The sequence below is a fragment of the Haemaphysalis longicornis genome, unplaced genomic scaffold, assembly GCF_048455015.1.
Source record: "Haemaphysalis longicornis isolate Haplotype H1 unplaced genomic scaffold, Haemaphysalis longicornis Haplotype H1 scaffold_1, whole genome shotgun sequence".
NCBI classification, from domain to species: Eukaryota; Metazoa; Arthropoda; class Arachnida; order Ixodida; family Ixodidae; genus Haemaphysalis; species Haemaphysalis longicornis.
The window spans coordinates 217,914,510-217,939,649 of record NW_027526203.1 but is presented as its reverse complement, the minus strand read 5'-3'; the positions used below and the strand labels follow the sequence as shown (position 1 = coordinate 217,939,649).

General features: G+C 48.0%; 1 protein-coding gene across 3 annotated transcripts in view; it reads right to left on the bottom strand.

The window, feature by feature from the left end:
* Positions 1–25,140, bottom strand: part of LOC144142021 (stomatin-like) — a 120,302-nt gene that overhangs the window by 37,984 nt on the left and 57,178 nt on the right. For all 3 annotated transcript variants that reach the window (XM_077673450.1, XM_077673457.1, XM_077673462.1), the window contains exons 6-7: positions 8,644–8,699; positions 264–342 (exon numbers count right to left, since the gene is read on the bottom strand). In XM_077673450.1, coding sequence (XP_077529576.1) covers positions 264–342; positions 8,644–8,699 — 135 coding nt within the window. The remainder of the gene's footprint in view (positions 1–263; positions 343–8,643; positions 8,700–25,140) is intronic.

The following is a 25,140-nucleotide window of genomic DNA, read 5'->3' as shown; positions in this document are numbered from 1 at the left end:
TCAACGGCAGACACGTGGGTTCATTTCTTTGGCTGCAGTCAACCCCCACTGGCTACGTGTATACAGTACGTTCTCAAAATAATTACACCGCCATTTCACAACTGTAGTTAAATGGTGTGCAGTCCATGTCATGTGAAAAAAAAGGGAGCCAAGGAAGCTGGAGCTCCGCAGTCCGCTATTCCGCTATTTGCATTCATGAAAGATTTATGCAGCTAATACGAATAGAATCAACGCGATATACTGCACTAGATGGCCGGGCTCACCTTGGCGCGTGCTTCTCGGGATGCTTCAGCTTCAGCAGCCATGGCCCTCTGCATTTGGACAGGGAGCCGGACATCCTTGCTGCAATGCAAAAATAATAAAAAACACGCGCGTTGTACGATTCATTCAAGGTTTCCACGGATAGGACTCGCGTCGCGGCATATCTGGTTCACCGACCTACCCATGTATGCGACACAACCCTTCATTTTGGTAGATACAGGAAATGTGCCCATATGTCGTGAATACGCTGCCAAACGGTTCCGTTGGAGTCGGTCAATAAGCTTATAGGGATCTAAATTAACTATCCAGCGTAAATAGCGCCATTGCCATTTATGTTAGCTACGATTCAACTCGCGCAATTTTGCCAGCAAAGCAGCCTTTTTGTAAGTGTTAAAATCAAAGTCGCCCTTTCCTTACATCAATGTGCTTATTTTTATTTGTTTTGGCATTTTTGTTCGTCTAGTTGGCTTTCAAGCCTCTAAACGCAAATATGAAGCATTTACTAAAATAGCAGTAGCGAAACAAACCAGACTGGACAGTCCCAACTACTGCATCGCACAAGCTGGTGCGCTTAAAACATCGACCGTCCAACCCAACACCATCGGGAGCAATAGAGCATCAGAGCATCAGCGCAATAGAAAACAGCAGGGCGAACACAGAACGAATTTTTATTTGTGAAAACGAAATATTACTGTGGCTTAACATATTAGGTTGTTGCGAAAGGCTTGTTGAAAGCGAAAGACACATGTGTCTTCGTCAATGAGCTCTTGATTTTACAGCGAAGCTGTTTGCCTCTCGTTGCTAGGAAAATTGCATGTCGTAAACGAAACGCCCAGGCAGATGATGATGATGGTTGGGTTTTTATGGCGCAAGGCCGACTAAGGGCAAAGAGCGCCAGAGAAAAGTTTGTTTAATGAAGTGAGGTGGTTACCACAAAAAGGTAGGCAAAATAAACGTGTCAACCGAACATAGCAAAATCAGTTAAAGATAATGGTGATGGCTGGTGTATAGGGCCAGATTTGATTACGCGTGATAGGAAATGAGGTTTAAAAACTTAACGTCTGACAAATACTCAAACACACGTTTCACAGAAACACTGCCATCGTCACCTAGAAACAGCGATGGATGTAGTGGGATATGTTGTCTGTAGAATTCTCTGAAGTGTTTGTGTCGTGTTGTGTGAAGTGCCTTGCATGTGATTAGTATGTGCACTACGGATAGGGCCTCTCCGCACCTGCTGCACAGAGGTCTTGGAGATGCAGTGAGAAGGTGCGAGTGCGTTGCATGTGTGTGCCCTATCCGTAATCTGGCCAAGGCGACTTCAGAGTATCTATTGCGTGTGTCGGTGGTGTATGGTCCCAAGTGAGGTTTTATTACGTGTAACTTGTTGTCTGTTTGTTCGCTCCAGTGTGTTTGCCATGTTTTGCGAAGTTGTTGTCTGTTGTGTGGTTTCACGTCGGTGTAGGGTAATGTGGTTATGTCTACTGTATTCAAGAGTGTAGCAGCAGCAGCCATTCGGTCCGCTGCTTCGTTCCCGGCTATACCACAGTGGCCAGGGACCCAGCAAAGAACCAGTTAAAATTTGCGTACATACACAGACATAATACCCTTGACGATCAGATTGACAACGTGGTTTTTCGAAGGCACTGTTGACAGTTCCCGCACAACACTGAGGGAATCTGTATAGATAATGGATTGTGGGATGTGGCTTTGAAGTATATGATTGACAACAAGAAGTACACCGTAAGCCTCTGCCGTAAAGATACTAGTATGACTATTCAGAGTTCTAGTGACATTAAGGCCGGGCCCATGCGCAGCGCAGGACACAGAGGTGGCAGTTCTAGAAGCGTCCGTATAAAATTCGGAACACTCATACTTCTGCTGCAAATACAAGAAATGCTGCAGAATTGCACATGTGGCAGCTCGGTTTTTATCTACATGTGTGAAAGATGTGTCGCATGATACAGGGCGGAGATGCCATGGTGCTATAAAATCCGTTAGAGAACTTTCGATTGTATCCAAAAAGGAGACAGCAAGCTCTGACGCTTCCTCTCTAACTCTGTAAGAGAAGGGCGCAGAGAACGATGGTCGATTTAAAAGGAGTTCAGTCAAGGACGTATCATGAAAAACTGATTTAAAAGGATGGTGAGGCATGGATGAAATTTTAAAAGCATAAAGGAGATCTGTGTATGCTCGCTGACGTTGTAGGTTCCATTTGTTGCACTCCACATAGAGGCTTTCGACCGGGCTAGTGCGGAAGGCGCCACACGCCAGGCGGAACCCGAGACGGAGCACTGGGTCCAGCATTTTGAGGGATGTTTTACTTGCTGACCCATAAACAACGCTACCATAGTCCAATCGTGAACCTATCAAGCTGGTAAAAACACGTAAAAGAAGTTGTTTGTCAGCACCAAAAGAAATGTGCGACAGAACCTTCAGGATAGTCATTGTCTTTAAGCATTTATGTTTTAGTTGTTTTATGTGTGGGATAAATGTGAGCTTTTCGTCGAAGATTATACCTAAAAACTTGTGTTCCTTTTTTACAGGAATCCAGACACCATTGAGTTGAATGTCTGGATCCGGCTGGATGCCACGCCTCTTGGAAAACAAAATACAAGTGCACTTCCCGGGATTAAATTTAAAACCATTGCTATCTGCCCAGCCAGCTAGCTTGTTAACACTAAGCTGGACCTGGCGCTCACAGACAGACAAGTTACAGGATTTAAAGGAGAGTTGAATGTCGTCTACATAGATTGAAATCGACGGTGGCAGCGCCTTCCTAACGGAATTCATTTTCACAATAAAAACTTAAAACTCCCCCTTGGGGAACTCCATTTTCCTGCAATGAACCCTAGAGAGTGCAGTTCCAACTCGCACACGAAAGGTTCATGGAGACAAGTAGCTGGCAAGTGTGTTTATCATGTTACCTCACATGCCGAAGGACTTGAGGTCGCTTAGGATGCCATACCGCCACGCGGTATCGTACGCTTTTTCCAGATCAAAGAATACCGTCATACAATATTGTTTGTGGAGGAAAGCATCCTTTATATAGGACTCGAGCGCGACGAGTTGGTCGTTGGTGGACCGCCCCGCCCTGAAGCTTGCCTGGCAGCTCTCGAGAAGACCATTGCACTCAAGAAAGTACACGAGTCTCCTGTTTATCATCTTCTCGAGGAGCTTGCACAGGCAGCTTGTGAGGGCGATGGGCGGATAGCTAGCGGGAGAGGAAGGGTCCTTTCCTTCCTTCAGGAAAGCCACTACTATGGCCTCCCTCCAAGAGCGAGGAATGTGCCCCGAAAGCCATATTTTGTTGCATAGATGTAGGAGTGTTTCAAGAGTGTCTGGGTGTAGGTGTTGTATCATGGTGTATGTGATTTTGTCTGCACCTGGAGCTGAAGGCTTACATGTGCTCAGAGCAACCTTCAGCTCATGAATTGAAAAAGGAGACTTCTAAGAAGGGTGCGACTTGTTATCACGCAGGGACTTCTTTTCTACAGATGTTTTGTGTTTCATGAAAGTGTTTGTGAAGTGTGCTGAACTGGACACGTGTTGGAAGTGTTGTGCAAGTGTGTTAGCCTGGTCTTCCAGTGTGTCCCCTGTTGTACTAACCAGGGGCAGGCTGCGGGTCTGTTTTCCTTTTAGTTTTCGTATCCGTGTCCAGACTTTGTGTGTGTCAGTGTATGAGTTGATGGAAGTGAGGAAGGTGCGCCAACTCTCCCTTTTCGCCTCACGATGCACGCGCTTCCCAAAAGCCTTTGCCCGTTTAAAAGAAATGAGGTTATCTGACGTGGGGTACCGGCGAAGGACACCCTACGCCTTGTTCTGTGCCTCTCGAACCCGCCTACAGTCCTCATTCCACCAAAGTCTCCTTCGGGTGCGGGACCCACTGGAGGCCTGGGGAATGGACTTTTCGGCGGCGTCGAGGATGTGCGCCGTGACGAGTTGGGCGGCTTCCTCCACGTGTAAGTTTTATGGATGTGTGGTGTAGTTGAGATGTTTGTGTGAATGTGCTCCAGTTTGCTTTTGATTCATTAAACCTTTTATGGGAAGATGGACTGCTCGGCCCTATACCTATATACGTTAATGAAGTGGGGAAATGGTCACTACCATATGGGTCTGTGACCACACCCCACTGAAGACATGGAAAGAGAACTGCGGAACCAATAGCCAAGTCAAGATGCGAGTATGTATTGTGTCCTAAGTTATGGTATGTAGGCTGTTTTTTGTTGAAAAGGCATGCTCCGGAGGATGCAAGAAACTTCTCTATCAGGCGACCTCGGGCATTCGTTCTCGAGGAGCCCCAAAGAGAGTTGTGCGCATTAAGGTCGCCTGTTAGTATGAATGGTTCGGGCAGCTGGTCAACCAGTGCCTCGAAATCAGAGCTCAGAAGTGCAAAATCAGGAAAGATGTAAATGGAGCATACCGTTATCAACCTATTAAATATTATTGTACGGATCGCTACAGCCTCGAGGACAGTGTTTAAAGAGAGAGTGTGGCATGCTAATGATTTCCGGGTGATAATGGCCACACCTCCTGAAGAGTGGGTGCAGCCAACCCTGTCGTTTCTGAATACCATGTACCTATTTAAGAAATTTGTTTGTTTAGAATTGAGGTGGGTTTGCTGGAGACACATGATACTTGGCTGACCGGCATGCAGAATCTCATGCACATCGTCAAGATTTTCAAGGAGGCCTCTGCAGTTCCATTGGATAATGTTTTCTGTTCCCATTATTTAAATTTAAGAATGACTGGAGTGTGTGTGTTCATGTGTCGTCTTTCGGGGCTGTTACTCTTGGATTGGGCTTTTTGGGCCTTTCTGTAGGCTTGGAAGTCGGATTCGGCTCCTTGCGCTGCATTGCAGGCAGGAACGGCCCGACATCCATCTCGTCGTCGGATGTCTGAGGGATGCCCGACGGACCGGGCCCCCCGGACTTGGCCCCCCTTAGGGAGCCCTTCGTTTGAGCCGGCACCGTCGGGGGCGCCAGAGGTGGCACGGGCGGTGCGGTGGTGGTGGGAGCCGGTGCGGGGCCCGTGGTGTCCATCACCTCGGTACCCTCCAACGCACTGGAGGACGGGGAGACAGAGGCGGGAGCGGCACCGGTCCCGACAGAAGTGGTTTGCACCACAACCGCTGCTGCCTCAGCAAGCGGCGTGGTGCCGGGTTGGGCTGCGTGAGGCAAGCCAGTGGGGGGCGGGGGCGGGACCAGGTCAGACCCGCTGAACTGGGTCCCTGTGGACACCAGACGCCGCTCCGCCCCCTGGCGAGCTGCGTCGGCGTATCTCCCCAGAGGGAAAGAGGCGAACCTCTATCTCGCCTCTGGAAAGGTGATGTTCTCAGTGACCTTAATGTTTATGATCTTTTCTAGTTGGAATTTTTCGCACTTGCGGGAGTATGCCGCATGCGGCCCCCCCGCAGTTTACACAAGTGAGGGTTTCGGATGAGCAGTTCTCGCTCGGATGATCGTGAGCCGCGCATTTTGCACACGTCGTTCGGCCACGGCAAGAGTTTGTACCATGCCCGAATCGCTGGCACTTAAAACAGTGCCGCGGATTCGGGATGTACGGGCGGATGGAGCAACGGGTAAAACCTGCATGTATGTGTTGTGGAAGAACTGCGCGGTCAAAAGTCAAGATAATGTGCTTGGTGGGAATCTCCTTGTCTCTGCGGATAGTGATGCGCCTCACGGCAGTGACGCCCTGATCCTTCAAGCCGGCAAGGAGATCCGCATCCGTTTCGTTCAGGAGATCTGTTTCGGATATCACACCCTGCGAGCTGTTGAGGCTCCGATGGGGTGTGACCCTGATGTCGAGATCAGCCAGTCTAGTCTGAGCTAGAAGCTTTGCAGACTGCTGCTTGTCATTTATTTCGATTAGGAGTTCACCAGACCTTTGTTTTTTGCACTTATACGATTTTCATATTATAGCTTCAAGATACTTGGCGATCAAGAAGACTGACTGAGATGATAGAGGGTGGGTTGGATTGAGCGATTCCATCACAAGAAATCGAGAAAAATTGTCCGGTTCAGGAAATGTTAAAGATGGCAATGGGGGAAAAGATACTTCGGTGCGGCCCCTTTTCAGGGACCGATCACGTTTGGGGGGGGGGGGGGGTTTAAATACCATAGGGCATAGTATAAAAGCAGGGAGACTGGGGCACTTTCTTCTCTGACCTTACCCTGGTAGTCAAAGAGGTCCCGGAGCTCCCTGCCTGGTAGACAGGCAGGGAGCCCGTCAGCCGGAGCTTGACCAAGGCTCCGACAGCCACCGTTTACGGCTTCTACCCTTCACCTTTCAACACCTCGCCACGGTTGGACACGGCTTATGTATGGGAGCTCGGGGTCCGCGGTGTCGCTGCTCACCGTCACCATGAATACTCAAGGTGCCCCGTGGGGGGGAAACGCCCAGGAAGGACACAGCAGTTCTCGCGCAAGACGTCCAGCGCATGCGTCAGGCTAATCAGGCATACAGCACAAAGCTCAGTATGTCTGTTAAAAACACTCTCCAAACGGTTCCATTCAGCTCATCTGGACACCCGCTCACGCTTCAATAGAGGGCACCGAACACGCCCACCAACAAGCCTGCGCTTTTAACCTTCCTCCCCGGCTATGGAGCTGCACGAAGACAGTCACCCGCTCGTCACGTTGAGGGACATAACCCAGCATTATCGCCTTCAGAGACACACCCTACCTTCGTCTTACCCTGACCTTTCCAGAGAAAAACAAAACTACCCTACGGCTCATACAATCCGGGTCCTTCCCACATCCGACGTGTCTTCCCTTAATGCACCTGAATCGCTACGACACTGAATGTAAATTTTGCTCAGAAGTAGGAAGACTCCGCCACATAAGCGGGGTGTGCGACTTTAGCCCTGAGCACCCTCCTCTCTTTACGTCAACTACCCAACAAAAGCAACGGCACTGTCCAGCCCCTCTCCGCCTACCCAGCTTCAGCTGGTGGACAGGCGGCGCGCACTGCATGTGGGCTCCAGTGGACAAGGAACCACTCCCCTGGGCGGCACTCTGGGCCGTTCAGAAATCTGGATAGAAGTATTTCTTCCTTCTCATCCGGCTCCTCCTTTCTTCTATGCCGCCGATCTCCTCGCCTCCGTCCACGGCGGCAGAAACCGAGAAGTGAGATCGTCTAACACCGGAGTTGAGCTTCCATTAATTTTGTAAAAAAAGAGTTTCCACTCATGTGCTACACCGATACAACTCAACCAACCACCGTTCATACATCATGCATTGATTTAATACTTACTAAGAATATCTCTTTTAAGTAACGACGGGTGTGATTTTACCTCTCTCTGGCTTCACTATTTGTAGAGCGACGTGAGCGAATTTAAGTCACGCCTCATGTGTAATCGTTGTGGGTGCCGTTTACAGCTTTGCTTTCCAATGTCCACATTCACATGGTGGATTGGCCTGAATTTTGTTTTTGTATCCCTGGTAGTTTTCATGAAACCACGCATTCGGCGAACCATACTAAAGGGGCCATGGCGACTAATACCAGTTTTGGTTTATTTAAAAGACTGCTTTATTACGTTAACAATAATACCAACATAAGAGCAAACTTGGAAGAAATTATCTGGATATTAAAGACAACATCACAAGTAGTGGCAACTCCCTAGCCACTTTCTGGCGATTTCTCATAGAAGTTATCCCAATTTTCTTTTTGCGATTGGGGGCCGCCGACCAAAGCCACCGCCAAGAAACATGACTGGGCGATAGTAATGGGGTCTATTTCCGTTTTATGGTACCACTCGAATGGTAACGAGCAATTAACCCACTGATAACAGGCCTCTTATTTGTCATTGCGGACTGCTCAGAATTGTTCCAGAGCAACTTCTTATTTGCCCATAGAATTTATATGGCGGGAGCAGTTGGAATGCCCAGGAGCTGTTAGAACTGCTGTGGACAGGCAAATAAAAACGACCAAACTATGCGCATCTTGAAAAAAACAGTCCTGAATAGCCCGCGGGCAGTCCGAGGACTGCCCTCGGACTGGGTCCCGTAGAAATGCACAAGAAAATTAAGCATCGGATCGCGTCCGGGGCAGCCCGTGGACGGTCCGCTACAGATAATCGAGAAGGCCCTCCGTTTCAGTGCTGGCCTATTTTGCATCACTGCTGATGTGTAGAGCGAAGTTTGAAAGTTTCTTGCGTTTTTTTTTCTGTGAAAAAACATTTAGCGGCTGGAATGTATAGTTAAAGGTCATGTCTTGTATTTACAACAAGGTGGTATTTTTCTTTCATGGGACCTTCTGCCAGGCTGGCAGTTGCGCAATAATGTTATCTGTTGTTATTTGTTGCACCCTGCGTGTACTGGCAGAAACATAATTGCGAAAATCGGGAAAATTTTACGGGTCGGATTCGACTATACTTACATTTCCACTCGCTCAACCTTCACACCCCAGGCATCCGTGGCTTCGTCCAGGTTCGCCTGCGCGAAAAAGCAACATGTTTTTGTGGTCTGGCTTACCATGTTTACGTACCGTACGTGCCTTTCGGCGCATTACGTCTCTCTCTCTCTCTCTCTCTCTCTCTCTCTCTCTCTCTCTCTCTCTCTCTCTCTGACTTGTTTGTCACGCCTGGCGCTCCGACACCCGATACCAGGCTTCCAGCCGCACGAGGTACCCCCCTCGCCCCCTCGTCCCCGTATACTACTCTTTGGAACGAGGAATAAAGAGTTCTTTGACTGTAGAAGCATTGAGTCGTCTCTGCGGTCGTGGCCGATCTTTTTTCCCCGACGGCTTCTCTGCGTCGTCAGCCATTTTAAAAGTCAGCCATTAAAAAACGGCGAGTTTCGAAGACAGTGTTCTAAAATAGTACGCGCTCTACTTCTTAGTCAGGCACGGTCAGCTGCAATGATATTGCTCTGTTATTGCGTCGCTTTTTTTTTGCTTTAAATACCAACCAACATGCTGGCGAGCAGACCGGTAATATCCGTAGGGAACATTTAATCCTGATTGCAGACAACAGGGACTGGCTTTTTGAGTGGGCTTGACGCGCCGCTGCTGCTACACAGCCCGTTTCCACACATATTGGGGGAAGTGCACTCTTCTAGTACGCTACATGGTGCCAAAAAAACATTTAGCAGCTGTAGCCGGTACCACCCAAACCCGCAGTCGTTTAAGATTTGTCCGTTTTATTGCGTATGCACGCCAGCGCTACGCGATGTGTTGTGGTTTGTGAGTCGTTGTTTAGATACCAAAGCATTAAATGCCCCGTTGCGTAAAAATCTGGCGTCCGCCCTTGGATTGACAGAGCGATGGTCTGAAACGTGGCCGTAGAACAAAACAATAAAAGCAAAGAACAGTAAACTGGGCGAATTCTGGACTGGGATTCGAACCCGATGCTTACAGAATGCGAGTTCAACATGCATTTCCGGCACCACGGCCGATCCTTGGCTCTGTAAGGGGCTAGTTAATGTGCTGTCGCCTTTGACTTAGAAAATATGCTTTAGAGACTTGTGCTAAGGCCTGCAGCAGCAATTTGAGAATGCTAGTTACTGAAGCAGCAAAGCCCGTTTACGCTATAGAGTGCCATTATACACGCCTCACAAGGCCGAAGAAGAAAATAAGAGAGATGAAGAAAACGACCTGAAGGGAAAAGAATTGTTGCGGTATTAATGAGAGGCCATAATCGGCCCACGGGGGTGCATACAGGAGTAATTTGATTATGCTAGCTATGAAAGACCTTTGGGAGACATTCTGTTACTTTCATAGTAACATGAATGTGCTTTTTATGTAAGCGATTTGCCCAACCCGTTGTGCACGGATTCATTTATCAAGTGGGGGTCAGTGAGTGGGCGAACAAACGAGTAACTATCACATATTGTGAATGGCTCAAAAATTTATTCAATCATTCATTAATCCTTACCGGTGTCATATGCCCCGTCTTCGCTGCAAACACGTTTTTTAATGGAGTTGCTGTAGTGAAATTATGGCTTTTTATTTTCTTTTAAAAAAAGAACTATGCGATGATTACTGATATTGTTCAGACAATTAGCAATTCCGAATTACCAATATGTAATTTTCAATAAGAGCAATTATTAATTTCCAAATTACGGCTAGAAAAATTCCTCATGCGACGATGCTCCTCCAGCGTGAAGTTTTAAAAAATACGGCGGCAACTGACGCGACGGCTGCTGCAGCAACTGCGACGCAGCCAGCCTGTCTAGACAGCGGCACCCGTGACGGCAGAGGCGCTGTTTAGAACGGGTGTCGATTCAGCGAATTGGAACCCCGAACTGCGTCGCAGCCAGCGAGCACCTGTCTAGACGACGGCACCCGTGACGGCAGAGGCGCTGTTTAGAGCGGGTGTCGATTCAGCGAATTCGAACCCCGCATCCAGACTGCGGTAAGGTTCACTCAGCGGCATTCCTGCGTGACGTCGCCCGGGCCTCCCGCCGACGCCGCCAACTCGACTGAGTACAACGTCCACCCGGCACCCGACGCAAGACGCACACGCGTTCTGATGAGAGGTTCAGCGGTATCTTCCTCTCCTTACATCGGTGGCCGTGCAGGGGGCAGGGGCCTGCTCTGGGCGAGAGGTGTACGACGTGTGCGGCTGTGAAGAAAGCTTCTTCACTTCGTGTGACCAGACACAGCCAATCTGTTTCGAGGCCGCGCACGGTTACCCGAAGGTGGGGACTTAGGAAATAAATACAAACAAAAAGGCGACGATTGTACATACCGCGCCCTGAGACCCCATTTGCACACTGAACTTGGCAGTTGTTTCGGAACGCTGCATGAAGTTGTGAATGGATGTAATAAACCATATGTGCTGACTTTCAGCCAGAGCGTCTTCCTGAAGTCAAAATCAACGGTAGCTCTTCATGCGCGACCCAGGGCTCATCAAGCCTACGAGGGCGAATCCCTGTCGGCGTCTCGTTAGTGTGGCCCTCGCGCATGCGAGCAAGACAATCTGCCGCGACCGGGCCACCGGTTTCAGAACACTTCGCGGAATCTAAACACCACATTCCAACCGCTATAAGGTTTCCTCTGCAATCTGCAGTCGGAAAACCACAGGCCACTTACAAAGCTCATATCGCCATGACATTAAATAAGGGCGAGTACAAACTTTCATGGCAGGGCCAATTTTGGCTAAATATCGCCCCGAGCGCGAACACAGTCGGCCCCTGGCGGCGGCGGGACGAACCGCTCCTAGTGTGGATGGCGCTCTCGCGTCGTCTGCTTTTTCATGTTGCGTGCGGTGCAAGACGCGTGCTGTACATGACAAAACAACCAATATGTGTGCTCGTTTGGCAGTAGGCAATGACATAGTTACCTCTGCTTGCGCATTTCCTCTAGAAACGCAATCAGCGGCCGTTGCTGGTTAATGCGCTGGTTTAATTCCACAAAACATCTTCGCCCTGGTCACCGCTTGAGTGTGAAGCGTGTTGTAAACATTGCTTCCACACGTTGCACTTTTCTGATTGTTGAGTGCAGTCGTATGCCGTTTCGGGAACGCCGAAGGGTGCTTTTTTGAATGTAGCGTGGTGATTATTTAAAGGATAAAACTTTAGTACGCGAAACGGGTAAGAAGCGACAGGACCTGTGCCTACGCGTGCAAATTCCACACCCTTGTAAAATTGCGCTGTGTCCTTATAGAAAGAAGAAACAAACAAAAACATTTACACTGCACACGACCCGTGCGCTATCGCCCATACATTACCGGACACGTATCTTACACCCGCAAGCGCCTGTGTGATCGTGTCCTTCCCGTACCTTTTCTAAAATAAATACCATTTTTGGACAGTCGTTGTTTACACTGAGGAGGAGGAATAAACATTTATTCAACTGTATCGAGTTGCTACTTTTACGTATTATTTAATATACGTTTCTATGGTTCTATGGATGCGCAAGAGTATTTAGGGGGGATTTCTCGGTAAAATTAAGCAGTTGTGAGTTTGCGTCTGTCATGTGGCATTTCGTGTGTCATTTTCATATATATCATTTTCAAACCCGACATGAATCACCTTGTCCAGAAACGTGTCTCACACAGCATAACGAAATGCCTTATAGGGTCACGTCTTAATTTCTTAAGGTGGACCTAAGTTTAAAGCAAGAGGAGAAAACGCGTAATATAATGCAAGTTGTTGCCCACATGTGTGAGGGGTGTGTGCCACGACTCGGTGTTCTTTTTTAATTTTTTTCCACAGTGCTTAATTGCTTTCAATACAATTTTGAAAAAGGCGAGCCACAATTCCTGGACAATCCCTGAACAAAGGGGAGTTAATCAGTTTTGAAAATACGTACTGCTTTTTCACCGCTACAGAAGACGCCGCCTAGTGTAGTTTTGATTGCGAGTAATACTGACAACCATAGTTTGGCTTTTCGCGTTACATGCGTTCTCTTCTCGCTGCGCTTGCAACGTTGGCAGGACCCGCCCCTTCCTGAAAAAAAAAAACTAAATGCACAGCATTTCATTTTTTAAGCAATCCTCAAGAATTAAATGCCAAGACAAAGGTGATATTCAGTTTTCAAAACAAAGTAGTTACCCGTTGCGCTGATTCGGAATGAGAAATAAAAACGAAATGCTTTGCTACATCTGCAACAGCGCAACTTCATTTATTGCCATCTTTAGGGTTCGTACGCGACCTTATACGCCAGAATGCAAACACATCTCGCTGTTGCAGGCACCTGTTAGATTTTAAAAAGAACGCAAATGGTCAACAGAGCAGCCGTAACAGAAAATTTGTGCTCACTGTGAGGTCTTTCCGGCGTATGGCGTGCTGGGCAATCTCGTTTGATGGAGAAAGGGTGTCACTGTGTGCTCACTGTGTGCTCACCTAGAAGCTTGGTTTGCACACTGTAAACCTGCTTGTCACTTTGTGAAAACCCAGGTAAGCATGAGATGTTGATTGTACTGCGTGCATTGACAATTCAATTCGCAAGTTCACTTGCGACGAAAGCCCTAAATAAGTGAACCGAAACCGTTATTCATCAAACCTTCCTTCAGAGTCATTAAAATTTCATTTAAAAGACCCGTTAGAGCGGTTACATTTATATCTTTGCCCTGATCAAAATTCAGTAATTTTATGTTGCCTTTTGAACACACAAAAAGATCGTAAGCTCTTAGAAAGAATTTCGGGGCAGTTAAGTAGTGTTACCATTTCAGGGCATCCCACAAATGCAAGAATGCGTCACGCTACCAGTGAAAGCGATTGAGATTGCCGTTGTAAACTGAATTTCAGAGATCGAGGCTTCCTGATTTGTTTCTATTTATGCTTTTATTGAAAGCTCAAAGCCATAGTCTGGAAAGACCTAGCTTGCTACGAGCCACAGCGTACAAGTTCATTGTCGCAATTACGGCCATTATGAGATTCCCGATGAGTCGTCGCTTTTTTTGGCGTAGTAATGAAAACTGACTGCCGCTTCCATGCTATACATTGAACGTTGAGGAACCGAACTACAGCATACCACTGTTGTTTGCACCTTTTGTGCGCACATACGGCGGAAAAAGGCACGAAGCGCGCCCACAGTGTGCATTCTTACGGGCCGCACAACGGAGCATCCACACTAGCAGCGCGACACTGTCGCCACCTACATGTCGAGCTCGCGGCGAATAGTGTATGCGAACATTTCGTCCGTACACGAAATCCATGTCCACCAGAGGCCCATGACAATGTCCAAAAACGTAAAAGATTAAGAAAACTTGCAACGTAGCTTCCTGGAGGCGAGTTGCTAGTTTCTTACGCGCACAAAAAAAAAAGCGTTCAGATGACATTTGAGGTGTTTTTTTGTTTTTTTTTTTCGAAATGAGCCAGATCCAGAAACCGAAACTAACTCAGATAAAACTGCACCGACTAGAATAAATCGGTAACTACCCCTTAAAAAGGGGTGGCAAGAAAACGGGTGACACATTGCCCTGCAAACGCTTACGCAGATCGTTCGTAGTACGTATCGAAAATGAGCCAGATCCCGCTGCTTCACGGACAAAAATAAGTCAAATCCATTTTCCCAATGGGATATCGCATTTGGCTTGACTGTTCGGACTGTTGCGTGGGGGTTTTAGAAGTTTTTCTTTTTTTTTTTTTTTTTTGCTTTTCGGAGCTGGCTTATTCAAAATCCAGACGGCAATCAGGAGATCGGCGGAAGATTTGTCCCTGGATGTCAACGACGAAGTAAACGGAAGAAGACGCGAATGAAATGAAATGAAACAGATGAGAAACAATGAATTCACCTCGTTTCTTCCATCCCTACGGAGTACAGTCATGTCTCGTTAATATCCTCGGTATTCAATTGCGTGAAATGCATGCAGGCAACCAAGTGTGCGCCGCCATATCTGTGGCCAAGCGCCTGTTGCTAGGCGACGTTGTGCGCACGGCCCGCAGATCAGGCACCCCTCTTCTTCATGCAACCGTATGAGCCTCCCTGTTCTGTGGTATGAGTGCGCCCGTGGCCTCCGCAATCGGCTACCGGCGGCGAGCCGCCGGCAGAAAATCGCGGAGGGCGCGCGGTGCACCGTCACTCGTTACGTCGGGCTCCGCGGGATGGCGGCACTTGTCCGTGCTAAGCACGACTGTGAAACACATGAATGTGTTTCACGTTACGAACTGATTGATTGATTGTAGGGTTTAACGCGCCGACGCAACGCAGGCGATGAGGCGCGCCGTAGTGGAGGGCTCCGGATTAATTTTGACCACCTGGGGATCTTTAACGTGCGCCGAAATCTCGTACACACGGGCGTTTTTGCTTTTCGCCTCCATCAGAAAAGCGGCCGCCGCAGCCGGGAATCGAACCCGCGACCTCGTGCTCAGCAGCGCAAACGTTACGAACTCTTCGGCGAACACAAAGTATTGCGTCGAGTTCACTGTGAGTGCGATTAATAACATCTCTGTTGGCGCCACAGTTTAGAATCAGATTGGAACGGAGCAGATGGCGCACGCCGGTGTCTTTTTTTTTTTTTTTTTTGCTTCGGCGTGCGGCCGCAGTGGCCCAGGCTGCGCCGTGTCCGTGGCGCATCGACCATGTCTGTGGCCGTTTCCAGTGTTGCCAAGCGAAGAAATTTGGACACCCCGAAATATGGACGAAATTTTTGGCGACCGGTCTCTCCCCATGCAATTCTGCTCCGTTAATATAGAAACCTGTAGTCCGGACTACGGATGGCTATTTTGGGGACAAACGGGTAAATTAGCGCATTTTGCCTCGTTATTGTGGACACGGTTCCACAAACCAAGAAAATAGAGAAGATGACTGGTTACCCCTGAGGCTCCAGCGCGCACCAGGAATTCACTTTTCCCGAAGCATACAAAGCTGAAGCACGCATTTATTTCGGAACGCTGTTCCTTCCAGTACCATCGAATAAGATCGAGAACATTCGTGATCAGTGTAGTGACGATAGGGTGACACCCTTTCTCCATCAAACGAGATTGCCCAGCACGCCATACGCCGGAAAGAGCAAGTCCTGAGGTTCAGCACAAGATAACAGGACGATCATAGTTCGTACCAATATTCGCTGCGCATAAAAGGCAAGGCTTCTCTGATCAGTTCGGAGGAGGCAATCGCTGGTGTTAAGCGTTAACGGGCCGAGCTTTCCCCCATGTTTCCTTAAACGATTCTTCCTGAAACGAGCTTTCCTTAAACGAATATTCCTTGATGTTTATGTTTTTGACCTTTATTCGTTATTATGGACGGCTCACATTATGGACGATTTTACTGGGGAACGGAGGCGTCCATATTAACCAGACATGACTGTAACTGGTTATGTTTATTTAATTACTATCATATCTACCATTTTAGTACTTAATTAAACAGCTGCCGCTTACAAACACTTGCAAATCCACCACCCCCATTGAGAGTACGAACCATTCGTTAAGGTGACGAAGAATATATGAGCAGCCTTTTTGGGAAGCGTTTCAGAAATTCATGGCAAGGCAATGAAGCTTGGTTACTTCGTGACTACCTTCAGGCGTGCCTAAGCAAATTATCCTAGGGAGGAATTCTAAAAGAGCGACTAATGGCAAGGTAAATATAACTGGTAGCGAAGCTTCCATAGAAGCCCATACGTTCAGAAAATGGCGGCTCTTAAGCTGCTCATGGGGCTTAGCGCCATCTGTGTGAGGAGGGAACACTTCCGCCGGAACAAAAAATAAACAGGATATGACGCAAGATCCGGTCAGAAAGTGACGTCATTTTGGTGGCATTAGCGGGAATATTTGACTTCAAAATAGCCTTAGCAGGACTCCTATCGCTGAGGGCTCATGTCATTGCCATCTGACGCAAGTTGGCGAGCCTTTGGCGTGCGTGCTTCAAGTCAACGCCAGCTTATACTCGTGACTAGAGAAACGCACTTTAGCATACTGTCGTATGATTCGCCTCGGTGTTTATAAAAGCATCTTGCATCTTCTCTGAACTTTTATTCTGTATTCATGCCTTCCACTGCTGTATAAAAGCAATCAGTTGTTTATTTTGATTGCAGCGGGTGGCAAACGTACCCCCCCCCCCCCGCCCCCCTTGACTGGAATTTTTTTCTGCCTTGGGATACAGAGCCCAAAATGACACTTGACCACTCTCCCCGGCCCCCCTTTTATATAAAAAACGTGCCCACTCCTTACCCCGATACCAATTTCTACCAACGCCACTGCTAAGTTTAATTGCGTCGCACATACGCAGGTAGGCGTGCGTGCCTTAAGTATAGATCAAGGTTATATAATGCTTGCTCAGTTTGTGTACTTCTGTTCTAAAAGAAGAAATAACGCAAAGTCGTGCTATAATCAAGACATTTGAATTTTATTCCAGGATGAACATAAAACAAATTTACCACACTGCACAAAATGAGCACGTATACAATAAGTACAAAATGTTCGTGGGCACTACATGCATTATGATTTTCCTTACGCGCCGAAAAATTTACTTTACCCGTAACACATAGCATTATGAGCAATGAAAGCGTCAACAGCAGAACTACTTCGAAACAAGAGAAAAGAACTAGGCACTGCATCTTGACGTAGAAAACCGGGCCGCAGGAATGCCGATTCACGAAAGTGCAGCGAGCACACTGCAGCTGTCCCGGCGTCTTATCAAGTAGGCAAGGGTTTCTACAGAAGTTCACTCAGCATTCACGCCTGCAATTTCCTGGTTGCATTATTAGGCAAGTGTCGCAACAGATAAGTAAAAAGAGGAAAAATGGATCAATACAAAAGAAAGCGACGGCAGTATGTAAAAGCACATAGCAGGAAAGATCTGGCAGCAGCGCAGCACGGAGCAGCACAACACAGTACTGCGATGGAAATAATGCTTGCGCATACAAGTGCGGGAAGCAACGAGCACTACAAGCGTTGTAACGCAATAGAGAAGACACTGAGATAGACAATTAAAGCGACTCGTTTAAATTCGAGTGGTACTACGCCGAGAAGTCCTAGAGTAATTGACACAACTTGCTCTGAGCCAGCCTGAGGTGAAATCAAGAGATAACTGTGACATAACAAAGCTTTAGACCCATTTTTTTCGAAGCACCACCACGTCCCCTTACACATCCCCCGTGCACATATTAACAGTACAATAGTTTCGCGTTACCTGTGGAAATGAGAGGAAAATGGTGCAGTAAAACGCCAGGTGTACGGGAGTTGCTGTTGCAACTTGTACAGCACATCGTTTCCGTAGGTACCGCCGAAAGCACTCCGCTCCAACCGTTGGCAGCATCGTCCCGTAGTTCACCGTGCCTTCCGGGCACGGTACTACACGTGTTCACCGACGATACAACGCACCTCGCAACTCCACGCACAGCAAAAATTAAGTGCACACCAAATTAACAAGGAAAAACGAATGCAAATGCGCACCACCAAAACACGCGAGGGGCGTTTCCTAGCAGACGAACTTTAGGAGCGCCTTTCCGATCACTACAAGGACTGCATCACAAAGCAATGACATGTGTCATTCTTCAGAGGGCGCTACAAAAAAGGTGTTTGAGAATGAACGGCATTTTCATAAATTATTTATACACTGTGCCTAAATAAATGTGATTCAGAAATAAATATAGTTCGTAAAATACAATTGTTGTTTTGTTGTTGAACAAAACTTGGTTTTTTGTTACTAGTGTTTGTTCCCTCCTCACCTAGTCGCGCTTCAATCGCCACTCCCATAAGCCCCCATGCTGATGTCGCTGGCAATAGGTTCTGAACCGCTTTTTGCCCGAGCCTTCGCTACCATGTATATTTACCTTGCTAATGGTGCCAAGAGGACTCATGGCACCATTCTCTCCATGGATCTCCATGGATCTACTGTTCTTGAAGCCCTTTTGCATATGTTTAGTGCCTTTTCCGCCAAAACTCAATCGCACCATTCTTAAAGTGAATTTAAATAGTTTTCATACGAATAGCACCTTAACTTGAGTGTTTCAATTCATTCTGAGCCAAATTCAAACTTACACTCCAATATTGCTGAAATTCACCGCATAATTTTAATTACTTGTTGTGGCCATAAGCTTACCCTAGCTGACATGTAAAATATATCATATAGCTTTGACAGTGCTGCATTTAGGTTCAGTAACAAACTTCCGCTTGTTTCTCAAGTTCGCGTTAGGTGGATCTGGCTCATTTGCTGGCGGCGGTCACTTGTCTCTTGGGAATAGACATCGTAAAAATGTCAACATACAGCTTTACCGTTGAGATGATTATTGTGATCATGATGATGCAAATATTTAAGGAGTAGCTGCCGGTGAGCATAACGACAAAACCGCGACTAATTACGCCCTTCTTTGACGCAGGTACCTTCTTACAGTTGAGAATTTTAAAAAAAATGCACAGTCCAGATGGTTAACCAGTGAAGCGGTAACGGACGGCCGGTGTTTATCCGTGTGTTACTCCTTATGGTTAATTAATGCCTCGTTGTACAGGTCCGAGCAGAAGTAAACGGAGCACGGGAGCGGTGGCCGAACTGCATCGCTGAGCCGCGTATGGGCACCGACGGGAATCATGGAGCGCCGGTCAAAGAGTGTTCGCACTGCCCCCGCCGCCCTATCTGATATGTTTAATCGCCGCTCTGCTGGCGTGTCACGCTCGGCGAGACGGTCTTCAAAAGGCAGCGCTGGGCTATAGAGCGGCGCTGGTTGCATTGGCGCTCGCAGGCATCAGCGGCGACCGAATCCGCTGCTCATGAGCTGGATGAAGCTTCGCGCGCCCGCAAACGTGCCTTGTTGTGCGCCGTAAAGGGTGGCATAAAATTGGAGGCCGCTGCGGTTTGGCACAGCATGTCATTGCGATATAATTAATTGTAAGCCGGCAACAAAATTACCAGGTACTATATAGAAAGCACATTCACAGACATTTTCCTTGTTTGGAAAAAAATCTAGCTTACGAGATTTCTTATTTAATTTTGGTTTTGTCCCAAGTTATTGCAGCCGGTCCGTCCTGGTGCGTTCTGAAGAAAGGAAAATAAAAAAATGTCCATGCGGTGGAAATTCTGTATAAGAGAACACCGTAAAGAATCGGTACTATCGTTGCCTGCTATTACAGCGGGCCTCATACGGCGCATATTTTGTTGTCGCACTAAAACCGACGTTGTTATTTTTAACGAGCACCTTATATTATTTAAGAAAGTGTTGCAGGTTTAAAGGAGCCATGAAGAGAAAACACAAGTTTGGTTCATTCGAAAGATTGCCTCGTTAGAACCATAACGACACCACTTATAACGCAAACTTCGCTCAAATAAGCTACATAATTAGGAAAAACGGGAATGGTCATGCGACCCACCAGCTCATTTCCCGCAACAGAACCTATGCCGTCACATGGGCTAAGCTCTGCGATTGGCGGAGGCCGGCAAAAGCAAACACATGTTAGGCAGGGCTTACAGTTTGCATAGCGAGCTAAATGCCCGTGAAACATACTGCACATTCTTTTTATGACAAAGAACGGTGGAGTAAACGGTTGAAGTTCCGAACGAACACGCAAGCGTGTGCGCCAATGCGTACGAAACAACCGCCTGGCCGAGCTCGACATCTCGCCGTCGCGCAGACGAATTTTCGGGTTCGAGGCGCTCTGACCTTGGAGGAAAAATGCCGTAAACACCGCGCATTGACGCTCGTATCTTTCTGGTCGAAGCAGAGAGCTCGCGCGAACGGCTTTCCATACACGACACCGGCCAACTGGCATAAGCGATACTGCTACTGAAGTTGAACTATTATTAACCGTAATAAAAATACGGCACATACGTACCAGTCTGTATTCGTCCGTGGCGACGGCGCTGACGAGGCAGCGGTGCCGACGGCAGGGCGTTCGTCTGTTGTGGCTATCGCGGAATGGTCGCTTTTCCGTCCACCGCGTATCCCACAACTCTTGCCGCTCGTGCACTTAGAAGCGTTGAGCGTTCAAGTGGTGTGAGGTTGTTAAATGCAAGCCCGAGCACCTCGGCGAGAGTTTTGTTCTCCGGATCAGGCGATTCCATGACTAGGGCTGCGGGTGCACTAGGTTTTACTAACATTTTTAAAATGGCCGCCGTCTCGGTCGACTCCCGCGTGTGGGTGCTATATGGAGTCGACATACTAAGTATCTGTTTCATGGACCGGCCCGTGTGACACCATTGCTCACGTCACCAAATGTGCAATTTTAGCGGGAGATTTAAAATTTTGGCTTAAATTGCCTTATTTCTCAGTGAATAAAGCATAATTTGCTTCCGGGAAAGCGCTTGGGGTACTATGAAACACCTAATCTTTCGAATAAAACAAACTTTTGTTTTCTCTTCATGGCTCCTTTAAATAAAACTCCGCATTGAATTGAAAGATGGCTTCACCGCACGACCTCAATGTGTTGCACAAAAGCGCCGTCAAGGCCACCAAATGACCAATGACGAGTTTGGTCGTCATGGCCGATGGCGACCATTTTGTTAATCGGGTAATTTGATACAAAATCTTATCACTGCTATCCTCGTCTATGGGAGTGCAAGGGTTAACGCGACAACAAAATATGCGCCGTATGAGGCCCGCTGTAATAGCAGGCAACGATTGTACGATTGTACCTATTCTTTACGGTGTTCTCTAATACAGAATTTCTACCGCATGGACATTTTCTATTTTCCTTTCTTCAGAACACACCAGGACTGACCAGCAGCAATAACTTTGGACAAACCCAAAATTAAAGAAGAAATCTCGTAAGCGAGATTTTTTTGCCGAACAAGGAAAATGTCTGTGAATGTGCTTTCTATATTGTACATGGCAATTTTGTTGCCGGCTTACAATTAATTACATCGCAATGACATGCTATGCAGCGGCCTCCAATTTTATGCCGCCCTTTACAGCGCCCAACAAGGCACGTTTGCGGGCGCGCGCAGCTTCGTCCAGCTCATGAGCAGCGGATTCGGTCACCGCTGATGCCTGCGAACGGAAATGAAACCAGCGCCCCTCTATAGCCCAGCGCTGCCTTTTAAAGACCGCCTCGCGTAGCATGACACGCCACCAGAGCGGCGATTAAACATATCAGATAGGGCGGCGGGGGCAGTGCGAACACACTCTTTGACCGGCGCTCCATGGTTCCCGTCGGTGCCCATACGCGGCGCAGCGATGCAGTTCGGCCACCGCTCCCGTACTGCGTTTACTTCTGCGCGGACCTGTACGTTGCGTATTTGTGGCATTTTATTTCGTTCCCGTTCCTGCTCAAGCCGTCGCTGGTCGTAAGCTGCCCGCTCCTCGGGAGTACGTTTTATTCGTGGCCTACCCATTTCGAAGTAACGTGCAGCGAGTGTTTGCTATTACCACGCTGACACTGCGCCGTCTGCTTGAGCTGGGCTTCACACAGTAGCTGGCTGCGCGCGCGCCCTGCTGCGAAGACTTTTTTTCTCTCTCTGATGCGTCATTCGCACTCACCATTGTCGGTAGATGCGACAGTGTAGCTATGTCATCTATAGACCCAACCAATCTCCTTCCCTTTACTTCCAACTCTTGTCCAACCTTTCTTCTTCACGCATGCGCATGTGGTTGCGAGGCACACAGTGAAGCACACAGGACGAGCGCTGTCCCGCAGCGCTCGTCCTGTGTGCCTCGCTTAAGTCTTTGATTCTGTTGCGCTGTATTGTTAAGATGAATCACCAACTAGCCCAATACCACACTTTGCAAAAATAGGAAGTCGTCACAGCGCCGCAGAGAGTTAACGTACATCTTGCTTCTGTTTTGTATTTTGTTTTTGTTTTTGTTCCTTTTCCATTTACTGGTGAAACCAGTGGCCAGTTTTCGGGATATGCCCTTTTGGCTGACGTTGTCGAAAGCCTTATGAAAATACACAGGAGGGGGGGGGGGTGTAGTCGTTTACGGCTCTTGCAGTATGTACGGTTCGGCAGAGCGAGAGCAGTCACGCGTCCCCAAATTAGGGCGGGGAAGCCAGTTACTACCGGATGAAAGCATTTGTACGTTCGAGATAGTGGTGAAGCCTGTCATCGATGAGTCGCTCTATTTAATTCCACTGAGCTGGGGTCAGTGCAGGGGATCTGAGGCTCTCAGGCCAGCGGGATCCAAATGCGTACGTGTTGGTACGCCTACGGGCATATATCCCGCCCGGATGTGCACAACGAGCCACAGAAAAACTGCATGAGGCATCTTCGCTTACCCTTGCTGCCCTTTCTCGAACGGGGGGTCTTGGCCTATTTCGCATAAAGTAATCCATTCATTCATTCTACTCAACAAACCAGAACAGTATCGGTCGTCCAATTAACTCATGAGCGACCGTAAAAGGTATGCGCGAACCTGCTACCACTGTACTGCACCAAAGGCTTTAAAAAGGCTATGACTCCAAGCATAACGCCGCCCTTCCTAAATCCGCGCCAAGTATATATACTTAGACAGGACTCTTTGTCAAACTATTATGCGTATATCTGTAGGTAATAATTTTCCCGCAAGGAATTTGTTCCAAACTCAAGGTAAATAAAAATTGTTCACGCTGTAATCTCTGATAGTACGAAACTTCCCAATGGTCATTTCTTGGTAATATGCGGTCTGTTTACTTTCAAATTGAGCTTCTTTTATGTCGAAGCCAGGACGAAGAACGACGCTGGCCTGGGGAAATGTAGTTTGTCGTACAGAGTGAGTGGCATTTCACGGGAAACCACTTTAGCATTCACACAAGAAATTCATTTTTTAATCTCTGCTGAAATTTTTTTTACTGTACCGCTGGAAAAATCAAGAGACGCATTTTCGTGTTACAAGGCTGGTTCTGGTTGTCCGGGCTTGATTCGAGTAGTTGACCGAAAACTGAAGATTTCTATGGGGGACCACACTATTTTGACAGTCTGATTCAGCTTTCTTTCACGTCTTAGGCCACGTGTTCTGGACTTTGACCCGTACAACACCTTCTCAGCGCCTTCGTGAGTCGTAAAACCATAGTTTTAAGTTCGCGCTGCCTACCTGGTGTGTTTTCACGTGCAATTATAGGGACACTCTCAATAGTAATTAAAGTTACTCGTTTTTGAAGAAAATAGGTTGGTCACGCGGACCACATGTCGACGCGTTGGACGGAGACACCAAGCTCGCTTGCTGGCACCTTTCCAGTCTTTTTACAGCGAAGCTGTACATGAAGTTCTCTTTCGGAGGCGTCGAGTTCCTCGTCCCCACTTCTCGGTAGCGAGGGGTATAAAGCTTTAACAGGTGTTATACCCCTCGCCACCACCAATGCCTCTTCCACAAGTAGCGCAATAGGCTGAGTCGGTTACACTTAACACGCTAGGGACGGACGTATGTCGTTCGCAAGGAGGAATAAGAGCGGGAACTTAAATATTGGTTTAGCTTTTGGCAGTACGAATCGAAAAATTCTACTAACACAAGGGGCGACGCACGATGCGACAACCTGAAATGACGAGTCTGCCGTTTAATTTCCAATAGATCCCCATGCGCACATCCTCAGCGAGGAGCTGAAGTTAGATCCCACATTGTCTCCTAGCTCCCATCTTGTCTGCTCAAAAACGACGACTCCGCTCCTGCAGAGCCTCGATAGAAATACTGCGGCCGCCCACAAGACGGAAGCGGCAATTTAGCGGAACCGACGCGATCGTCCTCCCGCGGCCCTATATGTCAAACGTGAACCCGGGCCACGAACGGCTTTCGTTTGTTTTTAAACACCCCATTCCGTCTCCTAGTCTGAATTCTAAACGTACACCCCTACACCTCAGACAGCGCAAGATAAAGAGGGCCAGAGGAAGGGCAGGAGAAAGATTGACCACCAACAAACAAAGCTTGAAAGGTGTGAGCGCTCCCGGTGGTCAATAAACAAACGCTGCAAGCCACGAGCAAGAATAGCAGAGCTTTGCCGGCGCCCATCATTCGCTTCGCCGCAGTTGCGTGCAGCATCCGTGGAATCGGTCCGGGTTTGCTCCGGCTTAAAACTAAGTTAGGGATCTGAGACCAGCTTGTGCGCCTAAGCTGATACGCACAGCTTCGCACCCGATGAGGACAGCAGTAAAGTGGCGGTGCGCACACCGTGAGGGAAAAAGCGAACATGTTGGTACGGGTCTAACTCGTGAAATGATTCAGTAAAGGTCGAATGCCTGTTGATTCTAAGGCCGCGTGCAGACTATAGTCACATCTGCCTTAAGTGGCGTAATTACAGCAATCTGCGCAACTGCTGGAACTTCCGTATACGCAGATAATAACCGACTATGTTCACATTGAGGCCTTCGGTAAGATACGCATTTTACGACCAGCCAATCACCGCTCTGGGGCAACGACGTTTCGCATTTTTCATCATGGCGCGGATCAGCAAGCGGCTGTTGGCGGGGGTCGAGGCTCTTCATGCCCAAAATGCGCATATCTTGAACGCACTAACCGACGCAGACGCAGGCGTCGTAGAACAATGTGAGTTCGCCAAATCTTCCTCGATAGAGCCGTTGACGGAGATCTCCATTATCCTTTTGCGAAGCTGAGGACTGGCAATACTGCGTTGTTTTGCAAGGTTGCATCAG